The sequence below is a fragment of the Pogona vitticeps genome, chromosome 3, assembly GCF_051106095.1.
Source record: "Pogona vitticeps strain Pit_001003342236 chromosome 3, PviZW2.1, whole genome shotgun sequence".
NCBI lineage: Eukaryota > Metazoa > Chordata > Lepidosauria > Squamata > Agamidae > Pogona > Pogona vitticeps.
The window spans coordinates 259,301,420-259,315,755 of NC_135785.1; the positions used below are offsets into that span (position 1 = coordinate 259,301,420).

The 14,336-nt window shown below is 42.5% G+C and overlaps 1 protein-coding gene across 13 annotated transcripts in view; it reads left to right on the top strand.

Moving 5' to 3' along the window:
- TENM4 (teneurin transmembrane protein 4) overlaps positions 1-14,336 on the top strand; it is a 427,285-nt gene that overhangs the window by 22,256 nt on the left and 390,693 nt on the right. For all 13 annotated transcript variants that reach the window (XM_078390190.1, XM_078390188.1, XM_078390192.1 and 10 more), the window contains exon 3: positions 9,024-9,293. In XM_078390190.1, the coding sequence (XP_078246316.1) occupies positions 9,024-9,293 (270 nt within the window). The remainder of the gene's footprint in view (positions 1-9,023; positions 9,294-14,336) is intronic.

The following is a 14,336-nucleotide window of genomic DNA, read 5'->3' on the forward strand; positions in this document are numbered from 1 at the left end:
TGGTACGTATATAGTTTTTAATATACAGTACTACAACAGGGGGAAAAAGTGCATCTTCCGTGCTAAGTACACCAGTACTGGGAGGTTCCCCCCTACCCTGCACCTTTATACACAGGCATACTTTTGCATTTTTTAAGTAGGGGAGAATCGTGGGCATGTGGGCATTTTCCAGTTTTAAGAGTCTTTTTAAAATAAAAATATTTGGGATGAGTGGGTTGTGGAAGTGGCTATAGCCTTCCAAGGCCCAGTGATGGGACTGTATGTTCTTGTACGACCTCTGGGGTTTCCCCACCCCCATAATAAAGGAATGAATAAAGACCAATACACCGTTTTTAAAAATTAACAAAATGCAGAAAGAGAAAATACCTCATGGACATAATGGGAAATAAAAGATAGAGGTTCTAACTGCTGATTATTCAAGGTAAACATGCATGGAGGGAAAGTGCAGGAAAAGAAGAACTTAACAGCTGAAGAACTTGGGGGACAGGTTTTGGATGCGGTACGGCATCATCATTGAGAGCCCCTGCATCCTAAGTCAAAATAGCTGTAATGACAGCCAACCTCTTGTAGGAGAGGAATGCAAAGAAGTACCAAGAGTCAAAGGGAAACCTTTCCAAATTTGTCTGTGATCCTCAAGGATGATGGCATTTTTTCTCTGTTTCATTAGCCAGTCTGAATTCCTAAGGCAGGAATGTGCGACGCCTAAGGGGCCCCAGTGGTATTATCTGGATTAATTTATCATAGGCTTATTTCTTGTTCTCTCAACCAGCTCCACAGGACTGGCAGAGCACAGGAGTTCTGAATATCAATGATGTCAGGAAGCTTAATCTGTTTTAGTTAATTTAAAAGGTGTGACGCTCACCCCTAGCTTCTGTACCCTTCATACACCATGCTGCAGCTGCCAAGAGAAGGACTGAGGGTTTACATTCTCTATTGAACCTCCTTCTCCCCCTTTGTTCGGGGTTTTTGGCATGCCCTTTTAGTCTGATGTTGTCGTACTTCAGCTCACAGGGAGCAAATGAAATTAAGGAGGTCTCTCCTGGTGAAAACTGAAATGACAAATGTAGAGACACACAGAGCTGCTTGCGCTGAGCAGAACACATCTGTGCACTGCAAAAGGCGTTAACCTGCTGGAAGCAACTTTGCCATGAGCCAGCTCTTCCACAGGTGTGACCTTCATAAGGATGTGTCTTGGAAGGATACTAAAACTGTAGCTCTTTTCAAAGGTAGGCGCTTAAAACACTGTGAGTTTCAAGTGGAAAAAGGATACCTCCCATCCTCCTATCCCATAAGTTAAAGTTCGGTGCACATCTTATTCTGGTGACATTATTCAGTGATTTTCTCTCATTCACGTCCCACATAATTGACTGGCACCGTTGAGAGAAAAGTGCATCATAAGTACATCTGGACAGGTATTAAATAACACATAACAGAGTATGGAAGGTGAGGTAGGACTCGAATATTGTGGTTGTTATGTGCCATCAAGTTAACTCCACCTCACGGTGGAGATGATGAATGAGCCATCTCCAAAATGTACTATCTTCAGCTGCCCTCCTCAGCTCTTGTAAACTCAAGCCTGTGGTTTCCTTTAGGGAGTGAGTCCGTCTTAATCCGTATTGGAATGGTGGCTGCAGGTCGAAAAGTCTGTAGGTCGAGTCTCCATTGACCTACAGTGCATTGAAAACCAATTAATCCGTAACCAGCTGTTTTTGTTCCATTTTGGTTTTTTTCTGATCTGTAGGTTGATTCTCTGGCTGCAAGTCGAACCTAAATTTTGTAGCCAGAGAAGTCTGTAACTCAAAAAGTCTGTAAGTCGAGCCATCTGTAAGTCGAGGGCCCACTGTAAAATAAAATACATATTGTGGTTTCCGGAGACTCCTGCCTTCTCATGATGTGCCCAAAGCAGGACAGTCTCAGCTTCGGCATTTTTTGCCTCCAGAGATAGTTCAGACTTGATTTGATCTGGGACCCCACTTACCGTATTTGCTGACGTACAAGATGACTTTTTTGGCCCCTGAAAAACATGCCTCCAAGTGGGGGGTCGTCTTGTACACCGGGTGCATGTCCAGCAAACCCTCCCTCCCTCCCAGCGAAGTCACTTACCTGGTAGTAAGACTGAGTAGAGCCCCGCTCCTAGCCTGGGAACAGCCTGACTCTAGCGCTGAACAGCTGACTGTCGGGAACAGCAGAGAGGAGGCAGCCATTTTGAGATGCGACCACATGGCTGCTGCCTCTCAAAATGGCTGCCGCCTCTCTGCTGTTCCTTCTTCCAGCAAACCCTGGCTCTCTCCGAAAAGGAACCAAAAGCGGCAAAAGGAACTCTGCCCATGATGCAGCCAAAGCAGAATCACACATGCGGGAGAGGGGGTAGTCTTATACAGCAAGTATATAACAAACTGCATTCTGAGTGAGAATGTTGGGGGGTCGTCTTATACGCCCAGTCGCCTTATACACCGGAAATTACGGTATTCATCTTTCTGGCAGCCCAGGTTATCCATGGTGCTCTCCTCCAGCACCACATTTCAAACAAATCATTTCCCCCACTATCAGTTTCCTTTACTACCCAGCTTTCACACCCAAAGATGGTGTTTGGAAATGCAAGAGTGAGGATGATTTTGGCCTTGGTCTCCAGGACCCCACCTTACCGTTGATGAATTTTTTTCCCCTCTAATTCCTTAATTCATGGCCTTCCTACTTTCAGTCTTCTTCCGATTTCTTGGCTTCAGTCTCCATTTGGGTAGATGATTGAACTAAGGTAGAGTGGCATTATTATCGCTCTTCCTAGAGATGATCCCAAGTGAGAAAAGAACCCAGAACAAGAGGACCATTTGATATCCCACTTGGCCAGAATCTCTAGCTAAAGGATGGAGAAAACATGATCCTCCCACCATTGGCCAAGCTAGCTGGGGCTAATGGGAGATTCAGCCTAACAGCATCTGTAGGACAACGTGGATTGACTGGAGTCCTGACCAGTTGTGTGTAACCCCAATTTATTTTTGTTTACTCATGAGCAAGCTGCCAAAGCATTGGCCTCAGCCCATTATGGTTTTAGTAGCAAAAGATGAACCAAACCTTCTGTCCATCTTTTATCCAGTGTTGCTTTCTGAGATTGCAGAACAAGTTGCCTCCTGCTGAGATACAACCGCATCTCCTGGTTATGGACCTCTGTAAGAAGAGATGAAATCTGTTCGGCCATGGAGATGTGAGCATCTAAATTAGGAACATGTATCTTCTCTACTCTTTGGATCTCCTCTGTTCTTCAGACCACAGTCCAGGCTCAAGTGGTACTTTGCTAGGCAGCTTGGTCCTTCCAGATTGATTAGATTATGGTGTTGTCAGTTAAATAGCCAGGTGGTCAAGTCCAAAGAGAAAGCTAAGAAATACTGTAGATGCTCACACAAACTCTCTACCTTAACAAGAAGCTTTTTCAAATACCAAATTTTTCTGTGTATAAGACGCCCCCATGTATCAGACGCCCCCCCCCCTTTTCTAATATAAAATTAAGAAATCTAAGTGGGGATTAGAAAGTATAGGGGAAAGGGATCAAAGTGCTGAAGGATCGCTTTAATTCCTGCTTTCCCCTCCACTTATTTTTGTTCTCTCCCCAGCTTACTTCTGTGTATAAGACGACCCTTTGTTATTAGTCTAAAGATTTTAGGCAAAAGTATAGTCTTATACACAGAAAAATACGGTATATCTTCCACCCTCAAGAAAGCTGCGGAAATCTAATGGGCAACCTAGGTGGGCAAACAGCCAGTCTTATACCAATTTTAGGCATGGCTGGGAACCTTTCAGCCCTCCAGATGTGATAAAAGTTCAGCTCTCATGAGCTGTAGCCAGTATGAGCAGGGCTAATAGCAGCTATAGTCTAACAACCTCTGGAGATATGAAACTTTAAAAGGTGGAACATGAAAGTGCAAAGTGACAGTGTCTCACATGACCTTTGGAAGCATCTTTCTGCTTGTTATAATATAATAACCATGTGCTGTCAAATCCATTCTGACTTATGGCGATCTTTTTTCAGGGTTTTCCAGGTAGAGAATACACAGGAGGGTTTATCATTCCCTGGTTTGGGGGAATCCTGAGATTGTACAGCTTGCCCAGTAGAACAGCAAGAATGGGTGATACTTTTTTATTGGACCTCTAAAAATTAAATGCATTGCAAGCTTTTGTGGATAACTTCATATTTATTTTTTAATTTTATTTTATGAGACGTCTACTCTGGGCGGCATTACAATTTTTTAAAAACAGTAAACCCAATAAACATATGCCATAAATCCAATGGTCACATGGCCAGTGCGACTTAGACACGGAATGCTGTTACCTTCCCACCGAGGTGGTCCCTATTTATCTACTTGCATTTGCATGGTTTCGAACCGCTAGCTTGGTGGGAGCTGGGACAAGCAACGGGTGCTCACTCCGTTGCGTGAATTCGATCTTACGACTGCTGGTCTTCTGACCCTGCAGCATAGGCTTCGGCGGCTCAGCCCGCAGCGCCACCACGTCCCTTACTTGGGCCATGAGGGTATCTCTAATCAAGACGAGAGAGTATTGTGTATGGATTTGTGTGTATGTATGTCTGATGATTTAGAACAGGAATTTTCTGGATACCTCTTCGCTCTTTTGCAATTCTGTTGCGAGATGAAGAGGAAAAGAGGAATACAAATTTTAAGGAATACAAGGGCATTGGTGTGGTATTACTAATTCGTCTAGACAGCTTTTCTGCACACAACTTTTGAAGTGAGAGGGGTATTGCTTGAATGTTTGTTCACTCTCCCTTGAACTAATTATGTTGCTCTGCAGGTATCTATAGATGAATCCAAGAGATTCCCCCCCCCCATCTCCAGGTAATATTTATAGCCAGGTAAACAATTGCATCTTTCCTGCAGCTGAGCACTCTCTGCTGTGACCTTATCAGAGTGGAAAATGCCAGCTGGGTAGGTGTTTGGGAAAAGCAGGTCAAGATCCTAAAACAACGGTCTTGTATGCCTTTGTGTTCCTCAGCAATACTGGACTTGAAATGGTGTTCCAGCATTGTGGGGCAAACACGGTATCCACAGCCAGAATCCATGGAGGTAGTAGATCCACGTGGACAGTCATTAAAATAGGAGAACTGGAAGATATATTTGATTCAATTCCTTTTTTTTTCCTTATTATTTATTTATTTTTCTCTTTATAGAGGTAGGGTGGGGTAAGGGATAACTGGGATAAGGATACATTTTGAGGAGGTGGATTTGAACAGTTACATTACAAATCAGTATTCCCCCCCATAATAATTCTAAATAATCCCTTCTAAGAATAATTCCAATTATCATACAAAAATATATACATTACAGTGGTGCCCCGCATAGCGACGATAATCCGTTCCAGGAAAATCGTCGCTATCCGGAATTGTTGCTATACGGAATGAAAAACCCCCTATGGGGGAAAAACTCGCCGCTATGCGGAAATCCTCCATCCGGCCGCCATTTTCGCTGCCCAGTAAGCGAGGAAAGGGCACGAAAATGCTGCAGGCAGCCATTTTTTCCGGTGGCCATTTTGGAACCACCGATCAGCTGTTTTCTAAACATCACAATGCGAAAATCAGTAAGCGAAACGCTTACCGATCATCACAATGCGATATTTAGCAATTCAAAACATCGCAATGTGATCGCTTTTGCGATCGCAAAATCCGCATCGCTATGCGGATTCATCGTTAAACGGGGCGCTCGGTATGCGGGGCACCACTGTATATAGAAAAATCTAAATTCAGACAGGTATTTTGTAATTCCCATTATTAATTATGTAGCTGGTCTTTTTTGCAACCGTGCATATAGTGGCAGCCAAGTTTCCCGATGATCCTTTTTCTTTTTTGGATTCAGCCATTCTGTTAGCATATCCATTTCTGCGGTTTCCAGTATTTTCCCTATCAGTTAGTCTATTTATGGTATTCCAGACTCCTTCCAGTGTTTCATGAATACTATTCTTGCCACTGTTATCATATGGATGGCTAAGAATGCTTTTTCAGAATCTAATGTATTAGGCAAAATATTTAGTAGAAAAAAATTCTGGTATCATTGATATTGGAGTTTCTGATATCTCTTGCAGTATCTGGTTGACTTTTGTCCAGTATTTTTGGGGTTCTTTACACATCCACCACATGTGGTAAAATGTCTCTTCTTTCTGTTTACATTTCCAGCATACATTTGAAAATTGAGTGCTTATTTTATCCAGAGTTGTGGGAGTCATGTACCATCTGTAGAACATTTTATATATATTCTTCTTGAATACTGTAGATTTAGTTATATTTATATTTATTTTCCAGATTTGTTCCCATTGGTTTAATTCAATATTGTGTCCTACATTCAATTCCTGACTGTTTTCAGACAGGTGTTTGGCTGAAAAGATGTTTTAGATTTTATAAAGGATATTTTAGATGTATTATATTCAATACTTTAAAATTGTAGTATTCTTCTATTGATGGGGATTAAAATTGTTTTATGCTGCTGCTTTTGGTTTTGAATGCTTGAAGATAGCTTTCTAGTTTTAAAAAAAGATACAGACAATCAGACCCTTGGGAGCATTTTTATTTTCAAAGATAGTGTACAAAATCTTCAAAAATAAATGAGTCAACAAGGGCGTGATAGACGCTTCTTGGCTGGAAGACAAGGACATACAGTTTTTTAAAAAACTAGATGGCTCATATGGGAGATCATCACAATGCGATATTTAGCAATTAATAAGAGGTAGCCTTATTAATATGTGCAAGCATTACTGGGCAAAACCAAAAGAAAAATTAAAAAGACAAAAACGTGTTTCTAATCTGGGTAGCCATTGGGGTAAGAGAGGGTTACTAACCCCATGAGAGGGCCTGGAAGAGGAAATAAGAAACCGGGCCTTCTTGTGGGTTGCCCCCTTTTATGGAAAGAACTGCTGCTGGAAATTCACCCGGCCCTTTCTCTGGCAGTTTTTAAGAGGTCCTTGAAAACTTTCCTATTTTGGCAGGCCTTCCTGTAGCTGGCCACTCTCAAGCCTCTACCAATACAGGCCTGCAAGAGGGCTCACTACTATTCTTCACTTCCTGCCACCAACCTATCCTTGGTACTCACAAAGGACAAGTTTTTCTTTCAAACAAATAAAGTGTTTATTGATTTGTACAAAATAAAAAGGGTGAATCACAGGTAATAAATCAAGTACAGTGGGGTCTTGACTTAAGAACGGCTTGAGTTAAGAACATTTTGACTTAAGAACTGCTCTCATAGGAAAATATTGACTTGACTTAAGTACTTAGATTTGAGTTAAGAACTGAAAAAAAACCACGCGGGAGGCAGGGAAAGTGCAAAATTTGAACTTTCAGTTAACTGTTGGCCAGTGAAAAGGGTGCCTGTCTGCTTCCTCACTCCTCCCAGCGTTTAGAGAGTGGATTGGGAGACAGTCTTCGGACTGCCTGGTACTGTCCTGCCTGGACTGTATTTTCCCTGCCTTCCCTGAACCTTTCTTGACCTAAGAAAAAAAGAAACAAAATATCCCCCTCAAAGGCAGAATAGCAGCTTCCCATTAGTTTCTATGGACGGAAAAGAGCAGATACGGATCAAATGGTTTTCAATGCATTCCTATGGGAAATGCAGATTTGACTTGAGAACTTTTTGACTTGAGAACCACCTTCCAATACAGATTAAGTTCTCAAGTCAAGACCCCACTGTAGTTAATCACGTTTCTCAATTACTAGATCACACAGACTTTTCCCTCACTTGACTATCTCTCTCAAATCTATCTCACTCTCTCAATCAACTTCTCTCATCTTTTCAAACTCCCCAAAACTCTCCCTTTCACACATCACACACACCTTATATAATCCAGCTCCTCCCCCTTCTGCATCACCCTCCGTCCTCTCATTGGCTGAGGTTCCCCCGCCCAGCTGTGACGGACAAGTGAGAGCAGAGCTGTATGCTACACTTCCAAACTACAGGATCGCAATAGCCTGCTGAGATGATATTTAACATCTACCTCATTAGCCTCTGCCTGATTTTAGCTGAATATTAATTGTAAAAGCAGCTTGTTATTATGTTTGCTGAGTTATCGATTTATTTGTTAGGTGTTTATGTGTGTGTTTTTTCTTTTGCACCCCGCTCACAGTGATTATTGGTCAGATGGGTTGTTTAGAAGTATCAGCAACAACAACAACAACACAACAACAACATATCAAAAAGAACGGTCTACGTAAACCAAAACCATCCATATTCAGATCATGACTGACTTATGATCCTTGCGGATTTTGACAAATAAAAAATGCCAGTTATAGGTTCAGTCACTGAAGATGGATGCAGAATTAATTTGATTTTTATTATGAAACGAAGGTCCTGTACTTTGCATGTGCTTTGTAATGTCAGAGGAAAGAACTTAAGGTGATGGGAAGATAAACTGATACGTTCTCCTTTCAGAGAGCTTTGAATCCTCCGTTCTTAGAAAGTCAAGCTTTAGCTCCCTGCGCATTCAGTCATGGTTGTGGTGTTGCACTGAGGTCCTGCTTCTACATTTGGACATAATCCTTCTCTTTAAGCAACACGGCAGCCAGATGTGACCTATTCTCCCCTTTGAGCTGTACCTGTTTAATTTGAGCTATACCTGTTTAATTTGAGCTGTACCTGTTTAATTTGAGCTGTACCTGTTTAATTTGACGAGTGTCAGAGATTTCTTTGTAAACTTGAAAGAAAACTTTCCATAGCAAAGTAGGGATTTGAACCCTGGTGTCCTGAGTCCAATGCATCACTCTGCTCACTGCACTCCACAGCGTCTTATCCTTAATGTCTAAATAGTGCAAATTAGAGGTGTGCATGTTTGTCTTTTTTTGGACCATAGCTTCCAGAATACCCCTGGCACTTAGGGAATTCTGGGAGCTATAAACCAAAAATACAAATCTCTGCACCTCTAACTTACCCTCTGGAAACTTCTGCTTTGAGCCCTGTTAAAAGCTACAAAAAAGGTATTACATAATGCTCTCTTCTGTTTGCCTCTTCCTTCTTTTTTCCCTCCCCTCCCCTCAGGCGCCAACTATTCTTTGCGCGAGCTGGGCCTCGAAGACGTCTCGCCACCCCACGGGACTCTGTACCGGACAGATTTAGGGCTGCCCCATTGCGGCTATTCCATTAGCGCTGGTTCGGATGCAGACACCGAAGCGGACGCTGTCCTGTCGCCGGAGCCCCCGGTCAGGCTTTGGGGACGCAACACCAAGTCCGGCCGGAGCTCCTGCTTATCAAGCCGAGCGAACTCGAACCTCACCCTAACAGATACGGAACACGATAACACCGAAACCGGTAAGAGAGATGACCGACAAAATGTCGGCCCTGTGCCGTTGTTCCTAGAGATGCTTCTGACCATGTCTTCATTTTTTGGGGGGGTTGTCCTGCCGTCTCCCTGTTTTGCTTCCGGTTTTTAAACTTGCAAAGATGTTTCTGTTTGTGTACGTGCGAATTGAGGAACCCGAAGGGAAGGGATGGTATTCTTTTAGCGGTGAAACGGCCTTTGTAGAAAATGTGCAGCAAGGAACTGCTGAAGAGCCTTCTGATTTATTCACTGTTAAAATGTGGCAACCGTTAACGGGCTCACGTGCATGCCTCATAAGACCTTTTCTGACAAAAATAGCATTTAAAATTTCACCCTATTGAGCTCTCCCCTGCTCTCTTTCTTTTCTCCTCCCGTGCTTTCTTTCATCTCTTCGGCTGATACTCTTGCAGATAATTTCCAGAGCCATCTTCGCTGGCTCCCGCTGCTTATGTAAATAGACTCGGTTGCTCCCTCTAAGGGGGAAGAGGACGATGGGAGGAATATATAGATATATATTTAGAAACTCATCTTTTATGGAACCTTGAAGGTCACAGGTTCCCTTTCCATAACTTCTCCCCCCCTTTCTTTTTATCTCCTCCGCCTTGTCTTCCCAGCTTCAAAGATCTCACGGTTGTGAGGCCGAGGATGGCTGGAGCGTTTGGGTCAGCAGTTTGTGAGGAAAAGAGAGCAAACTGTAATACGCGGTTGTGGTTTGACTTGTGTGTGTGTACAGACAGTGGTAGTGGTGGTGGGGAAGAGGACCACAAAAAAGCAGCCACGAGTAGCATGTTGCTTTGCACTTCTAACTGAATTGCTGCTTTGCCAGTTTCTTAATATAGATCCGATGTCACAGACACTGAGAAGCGAGGGTTTTGTCTCGCAGACTCGTGCAGCATAACTGAAGCTATTCCCCTTCTGCTGCTTTCCACTGCTTAACTGGTGGTAACATGTGGTGGTAATTCTTCTTCTTCTATTGTTTTTTTCTTTTCCTTTGTTTGTTTATTTCCTTTGCATTTAGGAAGTCTGCTGGCTCCGCTTTGCTGTCTATTAACCCTGTGGGTTTATGTTTAATTTTGGAGACTGAACCTGAGGCTTCTTTTTGGGGGTTATGATCTACCCTACTTGAGCGATGTGGGTTGTTCCCACACCCACCCCCTCTGGATGGTTTGCTTGATTGTTTTTGTTTGTTTGTTTGTTTTGTAAATAAGTGAACAACCATCTGTGGAGCAGGGAATTCTCATAGCCTGTGTCCGTTGAAACCTGGGTCACAGTTCACTTCCTGCTCCGCAGCAATCCAGAATGCTAGCATGAGGGAGGACTGGGGACCATGTTACCCCAGAACTGCCTGTGGGCTTTGGCCTACTTCCAAATGATTTCTCACATTAGAATCTCTGGCAAGAGCAACCTGTCCCACCCTGGGCAGCCGGAAGGTAAAGAGGAAAAGAGAGAAGGGGAGAGATGTGGAGATGGGTTGTAGAACAGCCCTCGTCCACCTCTGGATCTTAGAATTGTAATGGATCCCAATGGTCACCTGATCCATCCCTACCAATGCAGGAAATCCTCAGTTACAGCCATAGCCTTCTTTCTTAAAAAAAAAAAAAACATCAGCCGTTAAATACCACCACCTTCAGAGGAGGTCCATTCCACTCTTGAACATCTCAGGAAGTTCCTCCTAATATTCAGTCACAATCTCCTTTCTTATCATTTGAATCTAGTGGTTTGGATCCTGTCATCTGGGGCTGCAGCATACAAAATTAGTCCACCTCATTTAAGACAGTCCTTGAGATGCTGTTCTGTAATCTCTTCTTCATGGTAAACATGACTCTCTTGACCATGTCTCATAAGTTTTGGCTTTCAGACCTTTTGGTCAGTTTTCTCTGCAGATTTTCCAGCTTCTGGATCTACCTTTATCTACTGTAACACAGTTTGAATATATTCTCCTTGAGGGAGAAATTACCTTCCTTCATAATTTTCTATTTACAGTATTTGTTGGATTACTTATTTATTTATTGGTTGCTATTTATATGTTTGTAACCTGCTTTTCTTCCAGTGATCTCAAGATGGCATACATGCTCTTTTCCATCTTCTCCTTAGGCTTGTCATAACCCTGTAATGCAGGTCCTGCTGAGATAAAATGACTTCCCCAAGGTAACTCAGTCAGTTTCAGATTTCAGTAGGGACTAAAACTGAGGTCTTCCGAGTCCCATTCTGGCACTCTAGCCTCTAACATACCTTGCAGGGATGTCGTGAGGATGAGTAAGGAACAGCAGCCCCCTTTTAAAGCAGTCCTACAGATAGGCAAATCAGGCAAATTCAGCTTCTTTGATAAAATCAGAAAGCATAATCAGCACAGAAGCAAAGAAGCTGATATAGATACAGACAATGGGAAATCAAACAAAGTCCACTCCTCAGTTCATTGCAGTGAAGCATCATCATTACAGATCCCAAGAGCTTCTAACAAAGTCACTTTGACGATTTTATAGGAGAAATATTGTAGCAGACATGAATTAGTGCTAAGAGTAAGCGCAGAGGCACACGACGGATTGAGTGAGCTTACCGGATCTGTTTATCAGTCAATATTAATTGCTGACTTTATCAATAGAACTTGTAGCCTCTAGCTGTAGTCAGTACGGAGTTTTATAAAGCAGCCATCAATAGAAGAGTTTATGGGGCCATTAAAAGCCATTTTTCTCCCACCACATGTTCATGTCAGCAATTTTTGTTATGTTTTCTCATTAATTATGCAAAATAAATAATCAGTATTGAATTCTGATGCGGTTCATCCAGCGCTTTCTGAATAGTTTCAGGGCCTGATGCTTTTTAAGGTTTAGATTGCTTTTTTTAATGGGGAAGGTTTAGGTTTTATACTCTTTTGTCTTATAAAGTATTGGTTCTGTCAGTTTGTGAGACTGAAGACAGGGAAAAAGGCTGCGTAGTCTTTGTACAAAATACAGGGAAAAGGCATATTTTTATTGGACATCTAAAATATGGAAAAGAGACAAGCTTTTGCATCTGGAATGATACTTAGCCCTTGTGAGGCAAAGCTTGTAAGGGTGGAGAGAGAAAAAGCCTTCGCGAATATAGAGAAAAAGATGCTTCAAAAATTGATGTTGTGGCATCCAGGTCTCTCTTAAAGTTATGTCCCAAGATGGAGACGCCAAGCTTGTTGTGTTGGTTTTTACTCTGGGCAATGGAAAATGACCGCTGGATAGCTCAGTGGTGTAGGCATCTGGCTGCAGAGACTTCAGTTGGGAGTTCAATTCCCCCACGGTGTCTTCCCAACACGAACTGGATTTGATGATCCATAGGGTACTTTCCAGTTCTGCAGTTCCAAGATGACGACAACGAATTATGTTTCCCCCTCACTGTAGACAAAGGGGCACAAAATACTTAGTGTCTCTGCTGCGTGCTTCTCTTCCCAGGCAAAGACCAGCTCTACCCTTCCATCCAAGACAGGAGTGAATGATCAGATACTGTATATACTCAAGTATAAGCCTAGTTTTTCAGCACAATGTTTTTGCTGAAAAAGCACCCCCTCGGCTTATACTCAAATCAGTGTCAAAATTACATGTTCTCTCCTGCAGTGCGGGTGTTCTCTGGACTCCCCCACTCATCTATGGGTGCCTGCAGCCTCTGTGGGTGGTCCAATGACCTGGATTAAGTACACTGCATTTCCGCTTCCAGGACACTCCCATCCTCCTCCTTCTGCATATTCTATGTACCCACCTTCCTCCTCCCACCTTCCTCCTCCATCCTCCATCTCCCTACATCTTGTTACGCAGCAGTAGAGCAGTAGATAAGCGCAGCGTCCGGTATAAGTCCTCCCTCCACAGGCAGTGAAGTTTATCTCGCAGCTCAGAATGGCACTATCTTCAAAAACATTTAACCTACTGATGCCTGAATTAATGTAATTTTATTGGTATCTATTTTTATTTTTTAAATTTACCAGTAGCTGCTGCATTTTCCACCCTCAGCTTATGCTTGAGTCAATAGGTTTTCCCAGTTTTTTGTGGTAAAATTGGGTGCCTCGGCTTATATTCGGGTCGGCTTATACTCGAGTATATACAGTACTTAATTCTTGCCACTTTTTCTAGCGAAGTGGTTTAAAAGCCTCTGGCTGTGGAGCCCATGGAGAAAGCAGTTCCCCAGTGTGTCTCCTTGAGAGGACCTAGACCCTGTGATCCAAAGGGGTCCCTTCCAGCTCTGCAGTTCTAAGATGATGGTGATGATAATGATGAAGATACTTAATTCTAGCCACTTTGCCTGGTTCAAAAGCACACTTTCCAGTTTGTGATGTAGTCATCATCTGTCTATTTATTTGTTTTACTTTAAATGAGGAACAGATCAATGGCTAAATAAAAACTGTGTCACCATAGTCATTTAGCATTACAGAGAAATACATTGTAGTCTTGGTATTAGATTTTTCTCCCCATTAACTCAGTTTATGATGTATTTATTCTTTGGCTTGTTGTATTCTAATTGTTTCCTTTTTGAAGTTTTTTTAAAATCTTCTTCCTTGTTTCTTTCCCTTTCCCTTTTCAGTTGTTTTTGTTTTTCTGTTTTCTTCTGTCTTGTCAGCATTATTTGCTATTATAATTAGTACCCTTTAATGTCTTCAGAGAATTAAGGCCCAAATTGCAAAATATTTACAGAAAGGACACGTTCTCTTTCTGTTTTCTTTTGATGTTGTTTGCTTGTTTGCTCGCCGGCTTATTAAGAACATTTTACAACTTGACCTATCGGGTCAAGTTATAAATGTTGGCTGATGATCTCCAGGCCAGGGTATAACAAAAAGCAGTTTAAAATACAGTGGTGCCGCGCTACTCAGTTACCCCGCATGACAGGTTTTTTCGCTAGATATATAGTGATTTACAAAACAGTGATTCCTATGGGGGAATTTCGCTGGACAATGTTTGGTCCCTGCTTCGTAAACCAATTTTTGCTAGACGACAATTTCCTCCGCATTCAGAAAACAGGTGTTTTTGGGACCTAAGCTTCGCAAGACAGAGATTTAAACAGCTGATCGGCCGTTC